The 26895-nt window shown below is 35.9% G+C and overlaps 1 protein-coding gene across 1 annotated transcript; it reads right to left on the reverse strand.

The window, feature by feature from the left end:
• Positions 1 to 26895, reverse strand: LOC131691469 (lysozyme-like). The gene is made up of 4 exons (XM_058977883.1): positions 26714 to 26895; positions 2896 to 3072; positions 825 to 898; positions 1 to 335 (listed from the first exon to the last, which is right to left on the reverse strand). The coding sequence occupies exons 1-4, from the start codon at positions 26793 to 26795 to the stop codon at positions 189 to 191; spliced, it is 480 nt and encodes a 159-aa protein (XP_058833866.1). The 5' UTR covers positions 26796 to 26895; the 3' UTR covers positions 1 to 188.

The raw sequence follows: 26895 nt of genomic DNA on the forward strand, positions 1-26895 counted from the left end.
TAATGATTATCGTCTGCTTTATTAACTGTAAAAGAATAAATAAATGACGCGTTCACTGTATGGACGAGATTCGAGATAAGAACTTAATTGAAAGTTGCATTCTGTCGCCTTCTAGTCTCTGCCATTCACCGTACGGTTGATGATGTAACACGTTGAATCCAAGCAACCGGTCATCGGTCGAAAGGTGTCTAGAGCTGTGTACTCGCCGCATGGTGAATGCACTGATCAATCTTGTTCTGATAGTTCACTGGAACGGAACTTTTGCAGCCGTAACCTCCCAGCTTGTGGATAGCGGCATGATCCAGACAATCGATGATTCCATCTCCGTTGCAATCCTACAAACACAATGACGGAATTCTGTTAGTCTCATTAGGTAGTCTAGGAGGCTCATATATAATTTTAAGATCAATTTTATTAATATAAAAAAAACAGTTAACGTAAAACTTTGAACAACTTTAAATTATACATACGATAGAGTATTGAGCAAGATAGTTAAGGTTCAACTGAGTAGCCGATTTTCGAGTCATAAAGATTCTGTACGTGGTAACGAAAAAAAACTGCCCTTTTCGTTTTCAAATATGCCCGCTTTTTGAGGTTTTCTCAGTTAACCCTTAGCACTTCAATAAACAGAGAAATTAAGTTTTGATCATCATTGTCTGAAATTAATAGCTTAGAGTTTGACACCGTACGGTACAGAATAACTAGTTGATGCAAGTGTGCTTATTGAACTGACATTGAACCCGAAGCAGGTTTATTGAATCAAGTCCTGATCAAGGTGTTGATCTTGGTAGTGTCAGGGAGATACAGTATGATATCTTTCTTACCTGTCCAAACTTCCTCATGTAACCTTGTACAGTCCGAGCGGCACACCGAGCATCATTGGCGCAATTCGCGTAAGCTGTAAAAAAATAAAACATCTATAACATTATCCTGAGATATGCATAAGAATTTTAGTGCCTAAACAACTCTGCGTGATTTGATTTGAATTTAAATTGAAACATATCCAGTTTTTACGTGCCATGATGGCGGTCTAAATTGTTCAGTTCGTAATACGTTTTGCCAATAATCGATTACGTCAGCTTGACAGCAACGCCCAGTTGAAGATGTCGGACGCTCATTAAATAAACATCCAACGCATTGGACTAACGTAGGATAACTTAATCTCACTGTGCGATTGACGTAAACGATTATTGTCAAAAAAGGGCCATTAAACGTATTACGAACTGAACAATTTAGACCGCCGTTATGCCACGTAAAAAGCTGGATAGTGGTAGGAGGGGGAAGGCGAAACGTGCTATATCTTTCCTTCCCTATACACAGAGCATTGCATGTTTAATTTAAAAAAATATAAGGATTCGTTTCCTTCAATGGCGAAAAAACGGATTAGAAAATATAAAACTTGGAATCACCATTTTTGAAATTTTCTCTGCGCTAGAAAGCTGCTGTTCTGTCGGAAAAATGTCACAAAAATTGTAAAGCAACCGTACTAATACTTCTAGGTATTCTTGCAATTTTAAACATCATGAATTAGATCGATACTACCTCATATTTACAAGAACTTCGTAAGTCTTGACAATATGACCTTTGCTGGTATTAAAATACAATTAAAATTGCAGGCAAATATGCAGTAAATTTATAATTATGGTTCCACATAATTTCAAAGTTCGATTGGGGTGTCATATTGAAGGCTCTGCTGGAAATAGACTTGAAAATTCAGGTTTTCCAGCGTCGCGATGTCATACATACTAAGTAACTTAATACAATTTTGTGAGCAATTCTACGACTGCTAGGTGCAACAATTCTGTAATTCCGTTCAGTAAAATGAAAGTTATTAAGGTTCAAAAACTAACACTTTAAATTGTAAAAGGTTAGTCGCAGTCACCACAAAAAAAAACATTTTTTTCTGTGACGTTTTTCAAATTTTAATAGTCAGGTATATGGCAAGCTCCGGCAAAGTTATTGAAGAAGTGCTTCACTACAAGGTATCAGCTATTCATATTATATTAAAATATTAATTAATATTAATATTAAAGTTTGAAAATGTATTTTGCGATTATTATCAATTTTAAGCTCATCTAGGTGCTGTAGGGTGAAACTAGAAAAACTCTAGCAAGAGAACTGCGGAGAGAAAAACAGCATTTTTGGCAACGTATGGCCCAGCATAGTATGGCAACACGTCCAATGTTATAAGGATAGGCAATGTTCGATTGGATTCGTTTTTTGACAGCTAAACGCGAATCCAATCAATCCAAAATGGAGTCTCCGCAGTTCTCTTTCTACAGTTTTTCTAGGTGAAACATGTTCGAAAAATGGTGTCTTCGTGGATAAGTACACACGCGTCCCTTCATTTCTACTATTCTCATTGATTTCCTGTGTGTACCAATCAAACAGATCACATAAAGATTTGACATTCAATGCATAATATAAAAATAATTAACCTCTGCACAGGAATAAATACCAAGTTGTGCCCAAAATTAGTTCTTCTCAATTTGTAGTTCCAAAATATGTATAAAATCCCTAATAGAAGCAATGAACAATTTTGGCCAAGATTCGATACTCTTGCGTTCAAGGTACAAATCTATTATGTTGTCCTGACTATTTTCTGCAACACATCGAATCCCATACAAACTGAAAAACAATGGTTCGGTATTAATATGTTGGAGTTGGCGAAAGACCATCAATTACCGTGTCAAAAATCAACATAGTGCCTACAACCGCCAATAAGCACCTTTCAATAACGTGGATTATAGACAATCAATATACATTAATATATTGTTCCGATACGCTCATACTAAGTGATAGTTTCGCCTGTCCTCCTGCCCACATATGAATACATAGCTAATAATTTATATGAAATAATCACCATGTTTGCGTGTTCTAACAGAGTCCCCTTACCTCCTTGTGAATCAGGAATATCGCCCTGTAGAACCGGTTTACCAGCATCGGCCCAGTAAGCCCAGGTGATCCGAAACATTCCACAAGCGTCTCCGGTGCAGCGAACTGACGGGTCACAATCGCTGGATGCCTCGCAAATGCACCTCAGGCACACTTCAGTCACCGGATTCTCCTCAACTGTTGTTGTACATATGAAAGTATAGAAACAAAATGTTTTCTTGTTTAATATAAGTGTGGTCAGAGCAATTGTGAACGATTTTAATGCTGGCATGAGAAAAGATCAACCAAGTTACTTACTGTAAAGAAGACACACCTAAATGTCTGTTGTTGGTTGATTGACATTGTCCCTCAATCTCCCAATCATTTTATGTTGTTTATCGTGGATACATTATTTTGACCACGTAGAACAACCAGCATAACAAAAAGACACCGTTATACATACATATACTAGCCAGTCCTCTTGAATTCTAATGCTGTATAGCATCGGCATATAAACCATTTATTATATTGATGGATGTATTCATGCAAAATGATGCATCCAGATATTGTTATGATCGAAAATTTTTGTATTATCGTAATGGCAATAAAAAGGCGTCTCATATCTGGTTCGCTTCGTAGCTTGGATCACTAAAGTAAGCTTGTTTGTGACAACAGATTTCAAACTCCGAGCAAACCTGTCGATCCAGTATGTAACTAGAACATTAAAGTGGTCAATCTGGTTTGCCAAAAAAACAACTAATGGTCCCGTATTAGTTATCTCAGAAGTGCATAAAGCATGAAACTTTAGACCTACCATTACACGGTGCTATAAAATAAAAAAAACCTGTTTTAATCCACCTAGTGGTGCAATTGTGCCTTTCTCATTCGTCAAAACTACGATTCCATTTTTTTTTTTGAGATTTCATCAAATCTTAATATTTTATGAATTTAAAAGTCATTTGGCATCCAAAATACAAATTCGATTTTGAAATTTTCCCTTACTCCCCCCTTTGAGAATTTTTCATTTCAGTTTATAAGGGAATTTGCTGTGTGGTCGCACTCTTCAACCCGTAACTCCGGAACCAGAACAACAAAAAATTCAATAGCTGGGAAGGAAGGTTGTACCTTTCATTTGAGACTAAGTTTGTGCAAATCGGTCCAGCCATTTCTGAGAAACAGAGGTGACATTTTTTTCAACATACACACATACATACACACACATACATTTTCCGATCTCGACGAACTGAGTCGAATGGCATATGACATTCGGCCCTTCGGGCCGGGATTAGGTTGCTGGATTTTAGAGCGATTGCATATCATTTCTATGTGAGAAAGGCAAAAAATGACTGTACTTTTCAAGGGGTCTGTTAAAGGTTGTGGGTCTGTTGAAATACAACACAAAACAACGTTTGATCAAATTGATATACCCTGAAAATCTTGGTATTTCTCAGAACTTTCGGCACTGAAAAATTTTCTGTGCGGTCCTTTTTAACCGATTTTCAAATTTTTGAGTTTTCTGGAAAGAATAAAAAATGATCATTCTAACTGCTTTTTTATGCTCTTTTGTTGAAATAACTATGCGGTTTTGGGACAACAATATAAAAGTAACACTTTTTGTGATTTTACATGAAAAATATGTGTATTGCTTGTGTGTATTTCATTAAAAAGCGTCTTTATTTTCAAACAAATTGAACGAAGATTTAATTCCGCGTCTAACGACTTATTTATCATCCAAATCCTTTTAAGTATGGCAGAGTTATAACTTAACTTTAATTTTTTGTTCGATTAAATATATGTTCAAATGTATGTGTGTGAGCTTTGAAGTTAAATTTGAAAAAAAAAAATAACGGAAGATATAATTCTAGGATCTTATAGTGCGCGACAGTGCCCGATTAACCCCTTAAGAGTTCAGTATTTATCATCAAAATCTGTTTGAAATGGTAGAGTTATTATTTTCAAGAACTCGATTTTTTTCGCTCGATTAAAAATATGTTCATATGTGAACTTTGAAGCTAAATTTAAAAAATAACGGGAGATATAATTCTAGAACTTGATTACTAATAGGTCAATAAATGCGGAACTAAATGTACTCTCTAAATTTTCATAAAAATAAAAACGCTTCTTTTGAAGATTGTTGAGAAATTTTAATAATTTCATGAAAAAATCGCAAAATAATGATGGATTTCATATTATTGTCCCAAACCGCCAGGTACTTTTAACAAAAGAACATAACAAAACATACCGTTGGAAAGTTCATTTCTTCTTCTTTGCACTTAAAAGATTGATAATCGATTGAAAAATGACCGCGTAGGAATATTTGTAGTGCAGAAAGTTCCAAAAAATAGTTTTTTGCTAAAAATCCCAATGTTGAGGGTATACAAAAATTTTCATGTATTATTTGTGTTGCATTTGATGAGATCTACAACCTATACTAGGTCACTTAAAAAGTACAAAATCGCTGTAGCACCGTGTTATTGTCAACATGTTCACGGTGGCTTTGTTGAAAAACTTTATTGAAAAAAATGGCATTTGTAAAATATCAGGATATGTAGGAATGGACTTTTCCCTTCCCTAATAAACATCGTATGATTTAACCCTCTAGTGCCTAATTTTTTTTTTTACTTAAAAAAACTTTTGTAGGTGGGCTTCGTGATGAGAAAAACGAAAATAATGTTGATAATTCTTGTAAGTAATGGAGTTTTCATTAAAGCCTTAAAATAAGTAGGCCGCCTAGAGGCGGTGTTGGGCACCTGGGCGAATAAAAAGCAAAAACTTTTTTTCTTCTATTTTCTTCAACATAACGCAAATTACTTAAACTATAAGGAGTATTTCTCTAGTGCTTTGGTTGTTTAATTATTGACTTCTAAGTTATAGTAGGGGAGTCCAGGGTCTGCTGGCGATGGTTTCACTTATCACATGTTTCACTCACACATGTTTTATCTGTTGAATTTAAGAAGATCGTGTAAAAGAGAATGCGTTGCATAAAAGAGCAGACTTATGGCTGCATCACAGAATTTAAAATATGTGATGCGGAAATCTCGGCAACTTACGACTATACGCACAATGATGCCACCTTTTGACGATAAAGTATGGATCGCGTGAGATGATACTTATTATTTATCAGCCTCAATGTTCCGGTATTTTAAATTGGACGCACACTTCGTATACAAAAGCGAATTTTAGAAATTCTTCAGGTAAAATTCCGAAGTAAACAAACAGAAAAAAAAACAAAATTTGTTTGTAGTTTCGTATATAACATATACGGCCACGGAAAGTACTTTTCACGCGCTATCGAAAAATCTAATGACCCTATTTTCGCCCTAACCATGTGAAGCCGTTGGTTAGAGCGGCGTTAGCCATCTTTGTTCAACGCATTGGTTCGAATGACAAGGTGATTTTTGTTATCATAATGGTTCATAAGAAGAAAACAAAGATATTAGTGCCAATTCATATGCATTGCATCAATTGTATTCCGAGTAATTAATGAAATGGTGAGGCACCCTCCGTAATACGACTAAAATGGGCTCTTCACAATGCAACATAAACACATTGGAGAAGGCATTACAAAGTACTGGAAGTTCAGAACTAGAGACAGCGCTATATGTCTAATTCAAAAGGAGAAAAAAAGATTCCGCCAACTAGCCCCAGACTCCCCTAAATATTATTGAATGATAAGGATATCCATATTGTAACAGCAGCATTCACCCAAAATTTTTAAAACATACTTCTTTTCAGTTAAAATTGCACATAATGCTAGTTTCGGTACGATAAGTAATCACTAAAGACTGCATTTTTTTCGCTCAGGTGCCCAACAGCGCCTTTAGGCGGGCAAAGTATTTTACCAAAAAAGCTAAACTTCCGAATTATTCCACTAAACCAATTGACATCTACAGTGAAATTCTAGTAAAAGGCTACCCAAAAATATTTTTTAGTTATTGAAATTTACAAAAATAGTTAAAATTTGTTACGAATATTCAAGCAATATGTGTGTATGGAAGATATGAGCGTTAGAAAATGCTAGTGAAGATGACAACATACAATCATGTTTTAGTAGTTTTATTTAGATTTTTATAGAGACCGCCTAGAGGCGGTGTTGGGAGTTAAGAGGGATAAAGAGAGTTAAAAGCCTAACGAGATGCTCTGGGTATCATCCAAACAATATAAAAATAAACTATATATTTTTTTGGGTTGCAACACAAACATCATCAAGACGCTCGCCACTTTTGTGCGAAATGAGTGTACGGGGCTATTCGGACCCTCTATTCCATCAACCGGCTTGCGGCTACGCACACGATTGCAAACACCACAGCAATGAATATACAATATATATTATATATAGGGTAAAGTGCCTATTCTCACCATACTAAGCAGGGTGCCTCACTAATTCATTAATTTCTCGGCCTATAATCAATGGAATGCGAAAAAGTTGACATCAACAGCTTTGCTTCGTTGTTAACAACCAATATAATAACACGAATGCGCTGAAAACAGGGAAATTCTCGTGTTTAAGCGCAACGAAAACTCGAATCGAGTGCCCCTATTGTTGCGCTACCATTTGACTCAATGCGTTGAACAAAGATGGCAGACACTGCTCTAACCAACGGCTTCAAATGGGTAGAGTGATAATAGAAACATGGCGAAAATGGGCTCAACACCCTATTATATATATTATACATGGAGCGTCAAACGACAGCTGTGACTAACCAGTAACGCAATTTGTTTGCTTCTTAAGGAGTATCTCCAATAGATATTTCATAGGTAAACATAATTCCATTGCAAAAAAAATAAAACTGACGGTCTGAATAGCCCCATAGGATGGTCCGAATTACCCTAACATTGTACTAGGAAGGAAAAACACATAGTTCTAGAAATCGTCACCTAGCGCTGCCACGGAGTGGTGCAAATGAACTTTTGTGAATCCAACATGTAGCTGAGGTATCCAACTAACAATTGAGCGACCGAAAATAAAAATAGTAAGGATAGAATATAAAAATCGGAAATAAACTTTAAGTATAAAAATAGGACAGAAATCCTTCAGCATAAGAATCGCTTAAAAAGTTATCACCCGTAAAACTCGACAAGGATGAGCCTCCAGTATAAAAATCGTTTAAACATAAATAAATCGCTCGTAGGAGTATCCCGTATATGGTCAAGGCTTCTGTCTGTCACGTTACATTTTTACGCATATTTCATAAGATAAGTCAGCAAAAACAATAAAACCATATTCTATCACAACTGCACATTGTTAAGGTCACTAAACCGCACATTTTTTCTACAGAAAGTGTTTTTCTATCATGAACCGTTTTCACTTTATTGTCATTTTGATACGCCTGTCACGTTACACAATTTTCGCAGTTAGTTTGGAGGTTGCCCGACTAAATAGAAAAAGTCTGTTCCGTTGGCCCTCAAATTTGCATGAAAACAGTTTTAAGTTGAAGCTTAGAAAACAAGGAAGAGTTTGAAATATAGTTTTCCTAAAGAAAAACTTTGTTTTCGATTTTATGGAGCATTCTCAATGATCTGTCACGTTACAACCAGAATCTGTCACGTTACAGTTCTGCATTTTCATTGAAGCAAGGATATCAAGACAATCGTACACAAATCATCCTTAATCTAGGAACTGAGTATTACCGGGAAATTTCATGTTTATTTTGAAAAACATATTGGTTTTGATGAACAAACATGAATAACTTTTTAACTTCACGAAGTAACATCTTATCTCGAAAGAAAATCCAAAATAACTTGAAAACATCTGCATTTTGAAGGATAATTTTTCGTGAGCATTTTAAATTGAAAACCCATTTTGAAATACATTCTATAACTAAATTATTTAAAGAAAAAAAATTAATAAAAATTCAAAATTAAAAGAATTATTGAAATATGTTAAAACTTTTTATTGTTATTTTCTCTACAATGCAATTATATTTTAAAGTTTTTATTTGCAATTAAATTTTAAACGTGTTATGTTTTTTTTGCGTTTGGTATTTGTTAGTAATTTATCAAAAGGGCGTATTTTCACTACTAGATTTTTTTCGGAAATTATTTCTTAAGAGCATTTTGCTTCGAAATTATATTTAGTGTTAATATTGTATAAGAAAATTATATTTATGACTAAATACTAAGAAATTTAGAAGAATACTTGAAGTTAAAAATGCTTTCTTACAAATAATTTCCTAATAGTGCAATTATAGTTTCATCAGTTTATAGGCTTTCGTTAACAAAAAAAAAACATTGTTTTTCTGTAATTGTAATCTCTTTTTTTTAACAGTGTATTTGTATTTTTAACATTTTTTTGCTTTTATTTTTGAAAAACTTCACCAAAAAATATTCACACAGAACAATTAATTCCCTAGAACTCGCTATCATATAGTTTTGCTGCACAAATGGCGATTTTCGAACAATATATATTATAAGTAGTGCATTTAAGATCTCATGCGCCCTTTTTGAATATTACTCTTGAATAAAAATTGTTTGTTTAATATTGAAAAATACTTAGTCTCCCATATACATGAAACGTAAAAGGTTTCATCAGATTCAAAGATGGTCACCAATATTGACGCAATTCAGTCAAACTTGATGGAATTGCTTTATAGCAGCAAAAATCTGTCACGTTACATAAGATAAACTGTGTTTTCTTAAAAATTAATAAAACTTTAAAGTTTTCACAATACAAAAAGTAGACTCAAAGTAGTAAGAAAAAATGCAGGTTAGACATTGTATGCATGGTGTTGGTGTGGTCCACAAAACTTTTTTGAATTTTTGATCTGTCACGTTACAAGTTATTTGGTTTCCAATACTTCACAACTGAAAATAAGCAATTATCCATATTCATCAAAAATTTTCAAGCAATATCATCAAATTTAACCTTCAAACTACCAAGCCCTCTTCGATACACCAAAATCGACGTTCAATTGGCCATAACTTTTTTTCTGTATAATCGATTTTGATGCAGTTTTTTGCCAAAGAACCGGAAATTATTCCAATTTTCGAAAATGCGTTAAAAATCGTATTCGGAGCTACGACCCCGGAGTAAATCCAGATTGCAGTGGGGTACCAACTTTTAGCCATTTTCAGTTTTTCGTAAATATTTTCAAAACAACGCTAGAATTCAACATTTTTCGAAAAGAATTTGTCAGAAATGACCTTCTTGCATAATAATTGCGCTTCATATATTAGTAATACGAATTGGCCAGTTCCTGGGAGCGGTCCCCAAAAGTGGCGATTCATGAGCTTACATTGCATATGCTTTATTATAACAGAAACACTAATTTATTTCAACAAATCTTATCAGATCGTCTACTTAGTATAGCAAGCAATTAATTCAATAAAGGTTTAATATAGATTTGCCACTTTCTGACCAGTACCGGGAATTCCGGAACACGGTTCCCAGGAATAAATTTATTTTTTATGATAATTGTGGAATGCGGCACATATAAAAACATCAACTCGATGATCTATGAAGAATGCAATCACATTCGAAGGCATCCGGACACATGTAGACACTTGATGACCAGTTCCGAGAATTCCGGAACACGGTTCCCGTGTCAATTTTTTTTATGATAATCATGGCATGCGGCACATCAAAAAAAACATTAACTCGAAGATCTATGAATAATGCAATCATATACGAAGGTATCCGGACACATGTAGACACTTGATGACCAGTTCCGGTAATTCCGGAACATGGTTCCCAGGACAAATTTTATTTTTATGATAATCATAGCATGCGGCACATCAAAAATTATCAACTCGATGAGCTATGAAGAATGCAATCATATACGAAGGCATCCGTACACATGTCGACCATTAATGACCAGTTCCTGGAATTCTGGAATACGGTTCCCAGGACAAATTTTAATTTTTATGATAATCGTGACATGCGGCACATAAAATAACATCAACTCGATGATCTATGAAGAATGTAACCATATACGAAGGCATCCGTACACTTGTGGACCATTGATGACCAGTTACGGGAATTCCGGAACACGGTTCCCAGGTCAAATTTTATTTTTATGATAATCATGGCATGCGGCACATCAAAAAACATCAACTCGATAATCTATGAAGAGTGCAATCATATACGAAGGCATCCGGATACATACGGACACTTGATGGAGAGTTTCGGGAATTCCGGAACACGGTTCCCAGGACGAATTTTATTTTTATGATAATCGTGACATAAGGCACATCAAAAAATATCAACTCTATGATCTATGAAGAATGCAATCATATACGAAGGCATCTAGATACATATGGACACTTGATGAAGAGTTCCGGGAATTCCGGAACACGGTTCCCAGGACGAATTTTATTTTTATGATAATCATGGAATTAGACACATCAAAAAACATCAACTCGAAGATCTATGAAGTATGCAATCATATACGAAGGTATCCGGACACATACGGACACTTGATGACCAGTTCCGGGAATTCCGGAACATAGTTCCCAGGTCAAATTTTATTTTTATGATACTCATAGCATGCGGCACATCAAAAAACATCAACTCGATAAGCTATGATGAATGCAATCATGTATGAAGACTTCCGTACACATGCGGACACAGGATGCCCGGTTCCGAGAATTCCGGAATACGGTTCCCAGGACGAATTTCGTTTTTTATGATAATCATGGCATGAGGCACATCAAAAAACGTCAAGTCGAAGATCTATGAAGAATGCAATTATATACGAAGGTATCCTGACACATACGGTCACTTGATGACCAGTTCCGGGAATTCCGAAATACGGCACATCAAAAAACATCAACTCGATGATCTATGAAGAATACGAAGGCATCGATACAAGCGGACACTTGATGACCGGTTTCAGGAATTCCGGAACACGGTTCCCGGGTCGAATTTTGTTTTCCATGATGAGCATGATAATATATGAAGGCATCCGGACACATGATTCTCAGTTCCGGGAATTCCGGAACACAGTTCACAGTACGAAATTTTTTATTCGATTTTTTTGTTTTTGAGTTGAGCTATGCGGTTCATCAAAAAACATCTACTCGATGATCTACGAAGAAAGCAGTCATCCAGACACATACGAACATTTGATGGCCGGTTCCGTGAATTCCGGAACACGCTTTATTTTTCTTTCGTTAAGGAACGATTGCTAATGGTCTGTGAAACCGTAGTACACAAAACAAATACTCTGGAGCAGAAAAGCATTTGTTTTGTTGCTCTTAAGCTGTGCGGATTATAGCTGACGCATGTGAGTGTGTCATCGCTCCAAATTTGGGCTCCTATCACAACATGTCCCGTATAAACTTAATGTCACTCCTGAATACCATGTCTACAAACATGTCTAGTATGAATAAGAAAATCGGAGACAAATAATTGTATTGTGGCGACTTGTGGTTACTTATACTGAGACATTTTACTTATGAGTTTCTCATTTGACTTCCCACAAATTTCAGCATTGATTATGATCGCTGAGAAATATTTTCCTAAAAAGGCAAATCAAATTGGCACTAAAAATGGGGTAAAGATGAGGTTGAGAAGCTGAACGATAATTTTTTTTAACAACGCCAACGGGGAAAAAATATCGTTCATCACGCATATGAAGTTTACTATTCCATTGTATGGTATTGGTGATGTTATAGTTATAGGAGTAGAGGATAAAGCCGGCGCAAAACAAAATGTCAATAATGTGGGTTGAGAGATGGGTGTGGTGGTAAAAAAAAACCATCCAATTCTATTTTATCTCTTTGTGGTTCGTTGATATTTGCACTCAATCACTGTGTGCGAATTACTGCATGTACATGAGGATGACTTTTGGACAAGAGAGCGTTAGCTCAAAATCAAAAATGCGACCGCGCTATTTTGGGTAAAACTTATAAAAATAAGTTACGTAACGGAGTGTAGTATCAAGGCTTTGCTTTAAATACATTACAGATCTTACAGAAAAATATTTCGGCCAAGGAACCGTGTTCTGGAATCCACGGAACCACAACATCAATAGACCGCATGTGTTCGGATGTCTTCATATATGACTGCTTTCCTCGTAAATCATCGAATTGATTTGTTTGGTTATGTTACTCTCCATCACGTGTCCGTATTTATCCGGATGCCTTCGTATATGATTGAATTCTTCATAGTTCTTCGAGTTGATGTTTTTTGATGTGCCGCATGCCATGATTATCATTAAAAATACAATTGGTCTTGGGAATCATGTTCCGGAATTCCCGGAACTGGTCATCAAGTGTCCATATGTGTCCGGTTACCTTCGTATATGATTGCATTCTTCATGGATTAGCGAGTTGATGTTTTTTGATATGCCGTATGCCACGATTATCATAAAAATAAAATTCATCCTGAGAGCCGTGTTCCGGAATTCCCGGAACTCTCCATCAAGTGTCCGTATGTGTCCGGTTGCCTTCAATATGATTGCATTTTTCATAGATCTTCGAGTTGATATTTTTTTATGTGCCTCATTCCATGATTATCATAAAAATAAAATTCGTCCTGGGAACCGTGTTCCGGAATTCCCGGAACTCTCCATGAAGTGTACATATGTATCTAGATGCCTTCGTATATGATTACATTCTTCATAGATCATCGAGCTGATAATTTTTGATGTGCCTTATGCCACGATTATCATAAAAATAAAATTCGTCCTGGGAACCGTGTTCCGGAATACCCGAAACTCTCCATCAAGTGTCCGTATGTATCCGGATGCCTTCGTATATGATTGCACTCTTCATAGATTATCGAGTTGATGTTTTTTGATGTGCCGCATGCCATGATTATCATAAAAATAAAATTTGACCTGGGAACCATGTTCCGGAATTACCAGAACTCGTCATCAAGTGTCTACATGTGTCCGGATACCTTCGTATATGATTGCATTCTTCATAGATCATCGAGTTGATGTTTTTTGATGTGCCGTATGCCATGATTATCATAAAAAAAATTGGACACGGGAACCGTGTTCCGGAATTCTCGGAACTGGTCATCAAGTGTCTACATGCGTCCGGATGCCTTCGAATGTGATTGCATTCTTCATAGATCATCGAGTTGATGTTTTTTGATGTGCCGCATTCCACAATTATTATAAAAAATAAATTTCGTCCTGGGAACCGTGTTCCGGAATTCCCGGAACTGGTCAGAAAGTGGCAAATCTATATTAAACCTTTATTGAATTAATTGCTTGCTATACTAAGTAGACGATCTGATAAGATTTATTGAAATAAATTAGTGTTTCTGTTATAATAAAGCATATGCAATGTAAGCTCATGAATGGCCACTTTTGGGAACCGCTCCCAGGAACTGGCCAATTCGTATTACTAATATATGAAGTGCAATTATTATGCAAGAAGGTCATTTCTGACAAATTCTTGTCGAAAAATGTTGAATTCTAGCGTTGTTTTGAAAATATTTACGAAAAACTGAAAATGGCCAAAAGTTGGTACCCCACTGCAATCTGGATTTAATCCGAGGTCGTAGCTCCGAATACGATTTTCAACGCATTTTCGAAAATTGGAATAATTTCCGGTTCTTTGGCAAAAAACTGCATCAAAATCGATTAAACAGAAAAAAAGTTATGGCCAATTGAACGTCGATTTTGGTGTATCGAAGAGGGCTTGGTAGTTTGAACATCTCAGCGGGCACACAAATTATGGGCCCCACTGACAGTTCAAATTGTTCTGCTCGTTTTGCTCGAAGCTCGACCTTCAATATTCAGACACGGCACGGCATGCCTCAATCTTTAGATGCTTGTTACAAAGTTTAAATATTGCACCGCCAATTGATGAAAAGTGTTGCTTTGGACATGTCGGTGAATTACAAAAACTTTTCAGCATGATTCACCAACAAATTGAACGAACTCGAGTATCACAAAATTGTGTCGAATGAAATCGATTCTGTTTATTGTGGATCGACCCTAACGCGACGTTTTAAATGTTGGTATAGAAATCATGGCGGCGTAGCAGATACCTGACGTGTATATAAAGTAAGTGTGGTCCATCTGGGCTACACTGTCCTTGTATCCAATCTGGGCTACACTGTCCTTTTATGCAAAAGTGACGTTAACGCCACTTTGGCCAAATTTCGCTTTTTCAGCGGACTCAACCGCTATAAAAATCTACATCTTCCACTGCATTTGCATTTAAAAAAATATGCAAAATGACCAAAAATGCGAAAAACAAACTGACGTAAGCGCCATTTTCTTACCATAGTGACATATTAATGCAATATAGTCTGGAACGCGTATTTAACAAAGTAAAACAGTGTACTCTTTGGCTGTTGTATTTCAAGTGATTTTGTGGTGCTTATTGTACGTCAAGTAATGTTGTGGAGCAAGATAAGCACCATCTTGTGATGTAAATCGTGGTTAGGATGGTATTCTATTTAGTTTTTTAGTATGATCAAATTCAAGAAATTCGGTCGATAAAACCATTTTTATTTTATGAAAAGTTTTTCTATGCAAGTTAGAACGTTACTTTAAGGGGGGGGGGGGTGTGATAAAGGTTTCAGTGTGAAAAAACCCTTTTTTTGCGAATTCTTTTAGAACTTTGCGTGAAGCAAATTTATCAAAACTTTTGTACATTATTGTGTATCATTTCAATAACATTTTGTAATTTTTCTATGCAAAAATATCGACAAACGACTCAGTGACGATTTTTTTTGTAGAACGTCTCTGCAAAAACATGATTTGCGGTGTTACCTGCCATTCGAAAACATGGTAAAAATTCTACATTAAAAATACCTAACCCCTACGTTGAGTTTTTGAGATCATTTTTCATTTAAGGAGGTGTTTACTCATAAAAAGACAAAATTTTTAGTGAAAAATAGTAATTTTTATTTAAAATGAATAAAAAACGTAGGGGTTAGGTATTTTTACATAGAATGTGTATACAAAGTTTGAAAGTAGTTTTGGAATGGCAGGTAACACCGCAAATCACGTTTTTCCAGAGACGTTCTTCAAAAGGCTTCGTCACCGAGTCGTTTGTCGATATTTTTGCATAGAAACATTAAAGCATGTTATTGAAATTATATACTATAATGCACAAAAGTTTTGATCAATCGCTTTACGCAAATTTCTAAAAAAAAATCGCGAAAGAAGTGTTTTTTTTTTCACGCTGAAACCCTTAAAGCCTAAAAGCAGCCCATCTTTTTCAACTAGGATTTTCTGATAACACAATAATGTATCTTGGCTACAATAGCTTAGTTTTGTGATCATTATTGTTCTGTTTCTCATCAATGTTGATGCACGATTGGATTATCAAGATCTTGAACAAATTTCAACTCAGGCCTTGATCTGGAATTAATTCTAGTTTCATTGACAGTATATGTTGATCAGGCCAGCAAACTGGCTTCGAGATCAAACGAAAATTCCTGTCCGGGCGACTCGGGAACGGAGACAAAGTAGGCCTTGACCTGAGCAAACGTGAAAAATTTGGTCCCTGTCACTTTTTCCCGTGACTTTATTTGGTCGTGTTATTTTGAGCTGAATTGCCTTTTGGCGAAAGATTCCCCTTCCAAAAACAGCGTCCTAATCGGTGTTATATTGCGAATCTTTTCTAAAATCCACATCGTGACATTTCAGCCATGCGCCACCAAGCCGTGCGCCGAATTACGCGCAGGTTCACTTTGTATTAGTGCAAGCGAAAAAACGGTTTGACGTTTATTTTTGTTTCGTTCGCGCTCATGTGTGTCACATATAGCAACAAATCGACGAAACGCTAGTTTATCTCAGGATAGACAATATTGTACAGAGGGCAACGGTTGGCACACACGCGCTGTGTTTAAAGTTTTCCAGCGAATCACTGCACAGTAGGGTGTCCCAAAATGACATGTTAAAAAAGTCATCGGGCTCACTTCTTAAATGAAAGGTTAGGGTATTGGGACCACTTTCTTCTTCGGAGTGAGTTTGCTAAAACGCTTCCTACTGGTGGCGACTTTTGATTTTTTGAAAAATGGGCCGATTTTGGATAAAATTTCAAATTTATGCCTGTTGAAGTGGTCCTGAACTGTCTTAGATTTTTTTCAGCATTTTTTATTTTTCTGGAGATCCAAACGGAGAAGTTTGGTTAGTTAGTTTGTACAAATTTGGAATTATAAGAGCGGCAGGGCCATTAAAACTTAGTAAAAAGTGAAATTTTTGGTGTTTTTCAATTTTTTTTCTTCAAAACTGGGTATCTACAAAATTTTAAAAGTACAGAAAACACTTTATATAGTTGAGCCGAACTCAGGGGCGTAATTTTGCGGAAGAAAGTGTATAGCTACGGCTAATGGGGTATGAGTTATTTACGTTTTTGTTAAATAACCTTTTGACATTTTATGATTTTCATAAAAAATAACACTGTTCTACAAAATAAAACAACTTAAGTTGGCTTAGTCCGCATATTATTTTTCGGAAAATAGAAGGAAAATGATGAAAAATGGCGCTTTTCGCTTGTCTCTAGTACATCAGAATCGGTTTTTATGAGCATTTGACGATTTTTTTAATATTTCCTATACTAATAGCCACCTAGCGGGTTTGAACATCACTAAAATTAAACAAATATGTCGAGTTAATGGCAAGTTATGGCGTATATTTGAAGGCGTATATTTGAAGGCTGAATTGATTAACGTACTTACATTTTGTATATAAAGTCTTATTTTCATGTTAGGAACTTTGAATTGGAGAAAAATGCAGAAGAGTGAGGTGAGTGTTGAAAAACTGATATTTACTGTTTAGATCACATAATTCCGAAATAGTCAAATTTGGGGCAAATATCCTCGAAAAAGTTTTACAACAGAATACAGCGCATCTTCTGACACAATCGTTTTGTTGAAGATGGCTCCTAGAAGTAATTATGGAGAATTAACTCTTCAAAAAATAATTAGAGACTTGGCGTCATTGGCAAAGTTATTATTTTTATAATTTAAGTTACAAAAAAATCATCAGATGCTCATTAAACCTCATCCTGACATACTAAAGACGTGCAGAAAACGTCATTTTTCATGATTTTCCTTCTATTTTTCGAAAAACAATGTGTGGTCAAAGCACATTTGAACTGATTTACTCTTTGGAACAGCATTCTTTTTGATAAATTGCTAAAAATGTCAAAGGTTATCTAACAAAAACTTAAATAACTCATACCCCATTAACCACAGCTATACACTTTCTTCAGCAAAATTACGCGCCTGAATTCGGCTTAACTATATAAAGTGTTTTCTGTACTTTTAAAATTTTGTAGATACCCAGTTTTGAAGAAAAAATACTGAAAAACACCAAAAATTTCACTTTTTACTAAGTTTTAATGGCCCTGCCGCTCTTATAATTCCAAATTTGTACAAACTAACTAACCAAACTTCTCCGTTTGGATCTCCAGAAAAATAAAAAATGCTGAAAAAATATCTAAAACAGTTCAGGACCACTTCAACAGGCATAAATTTGAAATTTTATCCAAAATCGGCCCATTTTTCAAAAAATCAAAAGTCGCCACCAGTAGGAAGCGTTTTAGCAAACTCACTCCGAAGAAGAAAGTGGTCCCAATACCCTAACCTTTCATTTAAGAAGTGAGCCCGATGACTTTTTTAACATGATGTCATTTTGGGACACCCTACTGCACAGTGGTCGCAATAGTACCAAAACGTGCGTTTAATTAATGGTGCTCTAGGAGTTGATTTTAGCAATTTGGTGTGTTAGAAACACTTTTTCAGAATGGACGCCCCCTTCTTTTGATGTATACTGAATTGTAATTAATCCACCTAAAAGTGAGATAGAAAATTTATTTCCACTAACTTTTAAGATAGAGGCACGATGTCAATGACAAAGTTATAGTAAATTCTATTGCGAGAAAACTTGTTGAACATGCAAACTCTCCAAAATGTAATGGTGTTGAGATAAAGCACGTTGTTTGTGGGAGGCACCCAAAAAATCATTTTTTTTATTATAACTTTTTTCTGAGATTTTTGCAATTCTTCAAATGTTCTATGAAGTTGTTGAAATTAAAAAATTGCAGATATTTGTCGAAGACGTCAACATTTTTTATTTCAAAACTTAAGAGTTATTAAATAAAATGGGTTAAAAATACCGCCATTTTGAATGACAATTACTAAGAGATGTGGAAATATGTGGAAGACATTTCGATTCCATGAGAAAGACAGTGAAAAGTACTATAAGAAAAAATACTACTCACAGCGGGCATCCACCGGCTTGTATATAAAAAATACTTCCCGGCAATGCATGTTTTTCATTTTGTAACAAAATAAATACGACTTTTTCAGCATAAATTTTTAGCCATTTTTTTCTTTGTGTCGAATATTCTAAATCATTGAGAATAATAAATACACATATAAATCGTGAACTTTGAATTTCTGTTATCTGAAACTATTCATAAATTAACAGGATTTGGAAAGTGAACACTAGAGACGTCTAAAAAGGTTTACTGTATTGTCATGAGTATTAGGGCATTGCAAAAAAAATTTTTTTTTGAATTCTCAAAGGCCCCCCCTCTCATATTGTGACAAATGTCAAAGTAAGCTCAGATGCCAAATTTCACATCATTTGGACAATTCTAGACCCCCGCCCACTTCGCTTGAAATTTTTGAAATTGGTGCTATGGGAAAATATGGAGGAAAAATACATTAAATGCTATAACTTTTGAAGTAGCAATCAGAAAATTACAATTTATATCTCTTTTTAAATATCAACAACTTTATAGAACATTTGAAGAATTGCAAAAATCTCAGAAAAAAGTTATAATAAAAAAATGATTTTTTGGGTGCCTCCCACAAACAACGTGCTTTATCTCAACACCGTTACATTTTGGAGAGTTTGCATGTTCAACAAGTTTTCTCGCAATAGACTTTACTATAACTTTGTCATTGACATCGTGCCTCTATCTTAAAAGTTAGTGGAAATAAATTTTCTCTCTCACTTTTAGGTGGATTAATCACAATTCAGTATACATCAAAAGAAGGGGGCTTCCATTCTGAAAAAGTGTTTCTAACACACCAAATCGCTAAAATCAACTCCTAGAGCACCATTAATTAAACGCACGTTTTGGTACCATTGCGACCACTGTGCACTGACGAGAACGCATCTCTGTCCCGGTGGTATTGAACAGGGGCCCTTACACGCGCAATAAAAGTGTCATTACTAAGTAGTGTCATTACTAGAATTGTATGGGAATTTCGTCATTACTCACCTTACACGATCACTAAAAGTGACATTACTGCTCAGTGATGACACTACCAGCGCCTCGTGTAAGGGGCCCTAACGGGACGAAGACGAATTAACTAATAAGAGCCCCTTACACGTACAATAAAAGTGTCATTACTAAGTAATGACATTACTAAAATTGTATGGAAATTCCGTCATTACTCACCTTACACGATCACTGAGCAGTAATGTCACTTTTAATGATCGTGTAAGGTGAGTAATGACGGAATTCCCATACAATTCTAGTAATGACACTACTTAGTAATGACACTTTATTGCGCGTGTAAGGGCCCCTATACAATTCTAGTAATGACACTACTTAGTAATGACACTTTTATTGCGCGTGTAGGGGCCCCTAATGTTGCTCATAGAATAATCGTGAATGTTGCGCGATTTCATTAGCAATTTCCGTTGTATTAAGCTTACGATATCTGCTAAGGTGATTAAGTTTTTCGTCGAATTCCGTCTTGGAGCAGTGACATAGTATCAAAATAGTACGGAAAATGAAGTGAGCTGGCCGGCAAGTGCATCAAGCCCAGCTACTCAGGCACACTGCCGGAGACGTGGGGAAAATCGGACATAAGGAATTTGCGAGCAAAAGTTCCCGGGGGCACGGAAAGGCTTACACCGACTTTCTTTCAACCCATTTCGGATATCATTAAGATCGATACATAAACAGGTCCAAATTCTACTGTCTTCGAATGTAGTGCAAAATCAGTTGCTTTTTCGGTCTGCGAAGAAGCGGTAAACGATTACAAAACAAAATTGGCACCTTTAAGCTAACGCAACGTGCCTTATCAAATAAACGATTTGAATAAAAAAAAAGCGGTAAACGGTACAAGTGGAATACCCAGTGGGGTTAGCGTACGGTGGTGCGGACATTCATGGAAATTTGGTGAGATTAACCCAATTTATCTTGTTCTTGTATGTACTCATTTTGTTTTGAATGCAACCTGCCACAAAAGATGCTCAAAGGTGGGTCGGCATTTGCCGTTTTTTGTTTATGTGGAGTTCAATTATATTCAATATTCCTCAGGACAGCGTCGGCTTAAATGTCATGTGGTATCGGGCGACTGGGACCAAGAATTGATCCACTGGATCCCTGCTTCGGTGCCGTGTCAGGTAGTAAAAACTGTGATTTCTTGCATTGTCTAGATTTTTCGATTTTGAAATACTCGAGATGATTCATGTTTGAGTTACTAGGGGCTATTATTGCTTGGCCTAAATATTCATGTAAGCTCTATAGCACGCCTTAGATGTACCTATTCTTTTTCTTTATTTCAGAGAGCGAGTAAAGGCGCTATAACTTTGGCTCATTAGCCAGGACAGGGCTAATAATCTCTGCCCCATCCCAGGAACTTAGGACCAAAGGAGTTGAATTAACCTTCCTTGCCACGTCACTTCCGGCGATTTGTTAAACCCCCTCTAAACTGAAACGGTAGGTACGGTTGTCCACGTTTCTTCCTTATTCAAGGTTCAAAACGATTCGTTGATTAAATTCTTCATTAAATGAATAATTTGATTGCCGTAAAATTTTGAATCATCTTCATTTTGTACGCTGCACAGTTGGCCTGGCCGCTTTAATGATTGTGTCACATTCCATATGTGCCACAAACAATAATATTGACAAGAAAAACTGTAGGTGAACGTTTGCCATTTTCCAGGATCCCTACATGTATTGGCTGTGTATGTGTAGAGTAGACTAGACAAGAAAAATTGCGTGGGGCTGTCCAGGGCAAACCTAAGCTTTTTCATTATTTTCCAACGTTTAGATTCATGACTTTACGCACCGTTGTACCTAACTGAAAAATGGTCGACAAAAGTGTTTTCTGACTCTCATTAATCTTTTCGTGATAAGTAGTCTTAGTTTTATGAAAGTTGATTACGCCTAAAAATCGGCTGATATATTCATTTTTTAAGGGGGTACTCCCATTACAAGAAACATTTTTTATCCAACAATATAAACATATGGAATTTCCCATATAAACCGTTATAATCCTATGCCTCAGAAGCTAAAAACCAGGCTTCATTTTGCTCATCTTTGCAACGAAGTGATAGATAAAAAATTTACCCCCTATAACATGAATTTTATTTTAGTGCACATTTTTTGCCGAGTAACTAAAAGAGCAGAGAGAAACCACATTCTCTCATTGATGAATCTTCTTGCTTGTGACAGAGCAAAGCTTTATTAGATGCTCTGTTGTTACCTCATCATAGTCTGGTGGAGCAACAGAGATAAATTGCTTAGTTGGCAGATGAGAATAAAATAGTTTCCTCTTTACCCCCAAGGGAACCAAATTTAGTTCCCTTCAAATAAGTGTTCGATTTTTTCAATCGGCTTTCAAGATAAGTATTAATCCATGTTTTACCTTCAGAGAATAGTAAAAATGTTTGAATTGGGCAGCTCCGAGTTTAAAATCGCAGAATAACATTAACGGGATAAAATTTCAAAACGAGCAACAACCATTTGTTCGAGTTGCATTTCCGGCCAACTCATAAAAGTGGGTTCGAGAAAAACGCGGTTCAAGTTTTCAGTACCCTCGAGGTTTACATAAGCGACGTTTCAGAAGAATTGAAAAACATTTATATAACGTTATCGTCCTGCATTTTTTGCTATATGATTTTTAATATTGTAAAGCACATTTTAGACTAATAAATAAAAAATCGACTTTTTAAAAATTCTACAGTTGTGCAACCCCTTAAATGCCTATTAGGCTGATAAAGGATATTGAGACTATTTTCATCCTAATTCAGCCATCTTTTTTCTTGATCTCATTGCGTCAAAAGCAGGGTGAAAATTAGGGCACTCGAATTAAGTTTTCGTTGCGTTTAAGCACAAGTATTCCACCATTTTCTATTATCTATAAACTATTGAAATGGTCACCAAATTACTTCGATTCGTAGGTCAGGATCATTGATTGCCAATTAAACATTATTTGAATATATTGTCGACTATCGACAATTCCGGAAGTCCCGGATTCCGGGCATATTCCAAAATTAAAGTCACATCGGTTCTTCGGTGACGATTGAACCGATTCTCTCAAACCAAGTCTCAAATGGAAAGGCATAATATGCAGCTGAGTATTCCATCGCCCCCCCCCCCCCTTACCCTTTCACCTCCCTCCTTCATCACCTCACACCCCCTTGAAGCACCATTACACCCGCAGTCTCTTCGTCCACCCCAGTTACCGAAATAAGATTAAGGATTACTGGCGCATCCTACACTCTCACTCTGCTAACCCACACCCTTCCCTTCTCTTTCAAACCCATTCCGCCAGCATTTCATGAAGATAACATTGAACTCATGCTGATTTAGCTAGTTAAATATTATACTTTTTTTTGTGTAAAGTGTGTCATCGTCGACTTTCGTGGTAGTCGTGGAATACGTGCAAGGTAATATAAAAATGTAATAGACATTTCCACAATTATATTCAACATAACCAGCTAAGGAATCATAGTTTGGATAAGCGAGAAAGGCACAATAGCACCACTAGGTGGATAAAAACAGTTTTTTTATTTTGTAGCACCGTGTAATTTTTGGGATATATTTTTTCTCTTGCATCGAATTACACCAAGAGGTTGGAATGCTTCAGGAAACAAAAAAGATTGTAAAAAGAGAAAGAAAAGTCCTAGATATTTAAAAAAAATTACACAAGTTTAATAAAAAATTTCACAAAAACTACACAAAATGGCGGAATTAGGGACTATTTCGTTACTGTAATACCTAATTGGTGAGAGAAGTTCAGATCATAATTCTAGTTGAAATTAATGAAACATCAAAGATTTTTTCGATTTATATAGGGTAAAGACCTAATGTTGGCCCCATTAGGGAGCGTACTGCACTATTCCATCAATTACGTAGCCTACAATCGATGAAATGCGCATTCATTGGCACCAGTATCCTTGCCACGTTCCCAAGAACCAATATAATGACAAAAATGTCCTGAGAATGATAAAATACTTTTGTTTAAGCGCATCAAATCGAATGCTGCAATTGACGCACTACCATTTAAGCCAATCCGTTGAACAAAGATGGTAAGCGCTGCTCTAAATAAAGGCTTCAAATGGGTAGGGCGACAATTGAAACAGGGCGAATATAGACTCCACACCCTGAGTATATCATCCATTTTTGATTTTCCGTAACTTTTTCCGCGGTTTGCTAGAACTTACGTATATTTGGTATGCATTTTTCATTTTGACGTGCCACAAAAATGGTTAAAATCGGTTTTCTGTTGTTGATATATTCTTCGATTTACTATTTATGTAAGCAAAAATACTCGTTTTTTGATATTGTATAGCAGGTCACCCCCTCATGGTTTTACATATGTAGCGGATTTTCATTATTTTCTCTAACCAAGATTGCAAATTTTTATTAATGGGTACACCACTGTAAAAAATAGGCATATTTCGGAAATTTTAATTGATGCAATGTAAAGATGAATCAAATTCCCGTAAAATGGGATTTATAATACTAGTTCTGATGCACAAAAAAAATAAAATTTTCAAGCATTTTCCACACAAGATGGCGACTGGACAGCATTTTCCAGCAGGCGAATTCAGTTGGAAAGGGTCCACGGCAGGAGATCTATCTCCCGTAATTTTTGACCTAGACTCAAGAATTTTTTTTTGTTACCTTAAAAAGATCCCTTGAAGTAATCAACCAAAAAATTTCCGCATTTTTTCCGCAAATATGGACGTATATCCGCTCAAAATAACATACATAATGCGTTAATATCTAAATCTTATAAAAATGCATGACCAAACTACAAGCTCTATTCACAGTGTTTCAAAATCGTCTAATACTCGATTCCCAATAGCTATAAATAGAAGAAATGCAAAAAACAATCTCAAGAAATGGCCAAATGGTTTCGATAGTGAGACAAACATTTAGAAGACCTTTCTGTTCGCACTATTGCTAGGAATATTAAAATGACAAAAGTGTTTGTGCAAAATTTGAAGCATCATTAAGGAATGAAGGGCTAAACACTTATTCGAAACTTTTTCGTGGATATTTTCCTGCGTGATGGATGATAAAACTTAGGACATAGAAGACATCAACCAGCTCGTTGCTTGTTTTTCTATACTACTATGCGAGGAAAGGAGATAACAAACTAATTCTGAACGATAGAGAAGTTAAAGTTTCCTAAGAAATACTTGGTTTGGCAGTACATCTGCAACGTGCAAGTAAAAACTTCATACCAACAGGAAGGCACCCCAGAGTATCTACCAAGAAGATTGTTTGCAAACATAATTTTAATGCACACATAATGTATTCTTTCTGTTCTGGCGAGATTTGGAACCTCACTACGTTAGCAAATAATGTCTACATTGCACCGAAAGCACAGAGAACAGACTATAAGCTGGAACAAATTTTCCCGAAAATCCTGTGTAAACATTTAAATGAAAATACGTTGAAAATCACCATCGTATACAGGTTCGCATGCGTGAATCTCCATTGTATCCAAGTTTGCATACAAGTCCCGTATCGCGATTGCTGGTCGATCGAAGCGCCGACTAGAGGCAAGTTGCTACTTGCTGTTGTCATTTCAAAGCGACAGTTTTATTTCTTACACAAGTTGAAAACTTGACTTGTGTGTCAGTTCTCAGTGCCGAAAGAGCCAAACTCACCGGACTGTCCAATTTCATCATTATCATCACAGAACAGTCTAAATGCAAACATTAGGTAACATGCAAAGAAAAATAACACAAATAATAGAATTGTGGAACATACTTTAACATTTAAACCGATTTTTATTACGTGAAGATCAGATTTCAATTTAAACGTGCTACAAAAAAATCATAAATCGAGCCAAAAATAAAAAAAAATCCAAAATTACCTGGAAAATGAAGAACTGTGCTAAGGTTCAGTAAATGTTGAGTAATGACGTACTCCGCAAAACAAGTTTTCGACGACGACGACGAATTTTAATATTTTTCCATGAAAATTTGAGGAAACATTGTTAGTTCGCAGGCAAATCCGCACAATGTTACTTTCAAGATTAAAAATCAGACAAAGAAAAGTACTTTGCAAGAACTAGATATTTTTTACCTTTTTAACACTTTTTTAAACGACTCTTACATCGAAGAAGTCCTGTCCGATTTTTGTCATTGAAGCTTCTGGGATAATTTTAACACGCTAATATATTTTTCTACGAAGCATATTCTACTTTTGCTACTTCTATTTTCGCTCGCTGTAACAAATGAAGTTTATTATCCATTAAATAATTAAACATTTCTACATAGAATTTAGAAAAGCGTGCAAAAATTAAAAAATTGGGCTCAAACGATTTTGATGGACAAAACTGCCAAATGTAGAGAACAATTTTAGTTACTTCATACATTGTACTGGATATTTAATTGCCTGAACACTTTACACATATAATTCTTTTATAACTACGAAGTTACCCTGCTAAAATATACACCGCAACATAATATGAACATTTTTTGTTGACCGACTCGCTCAAACCGAACAACGAGTGGTAAAAAATCCGGAACTAAGATTCAGTGAAAAACCGTTATGTTTAAAGCCTTAAGAATCGATCGAACCAAAACCTGCAAAACAAGATCGTTACGTCCTTCGCCGCACCCTGACCTTCAGTGCTTCACAGCTCACCAGACCCAGAAATATACGACCGAAATTACCTTACCGCGATTGCCTGACGGCAGTAACTCACCGATGTGCGATACATCTGCATTCACTGCAGCGACAAGTAACACCGAAATGCCGGCTAAACAAAACATCGATTTTATATTCATTTTCGCAATTCACAGCTCACAGCTAAATGTTTACTATTCAACAGATAATCTTCTTTTTATAGTTATCGCATCCAGCAGGGGCACAACCGTTCGATCTGAC

Source organism: Topomyia yanbarensis, chromosome 3, assembly GCF_030247195.1.
Source record: "Topomyia yanbarensis strain Yona2022 chromosome 3, ASM3024719v1, whole genome shotgun sequence".
Taxonomy (NCBI): domain Eukaryota; kingdom Metazoa; phylum Arthropoda; class Insecta; order Diptera; family Culicidae; genus Topomyia; species Topomyia yanbarensis.

Coding starts and splice junctions, on each gene's coding strand:
- LOC131691469 (XM_058977883.1), bottom strand. CDS start 26,795: ATGAATATAAAATCGATGTTTTGTTTAGCCGGCATTTCGGTGTTACTT. Junction 899..2,895: donor TATTCCTGATTCACAAGGAG/GTAAGGGGACTC, acceptor ATTTTTTTACAG/CTTACGCGAATTGCGCCAAT. Junction 336..824: donor ACATGAGGAAGTTTGGACAG/GTAAGAAAGATA, acceptor TTGTGTTTGTAG/GATTGCAACGGAGATGGAAT.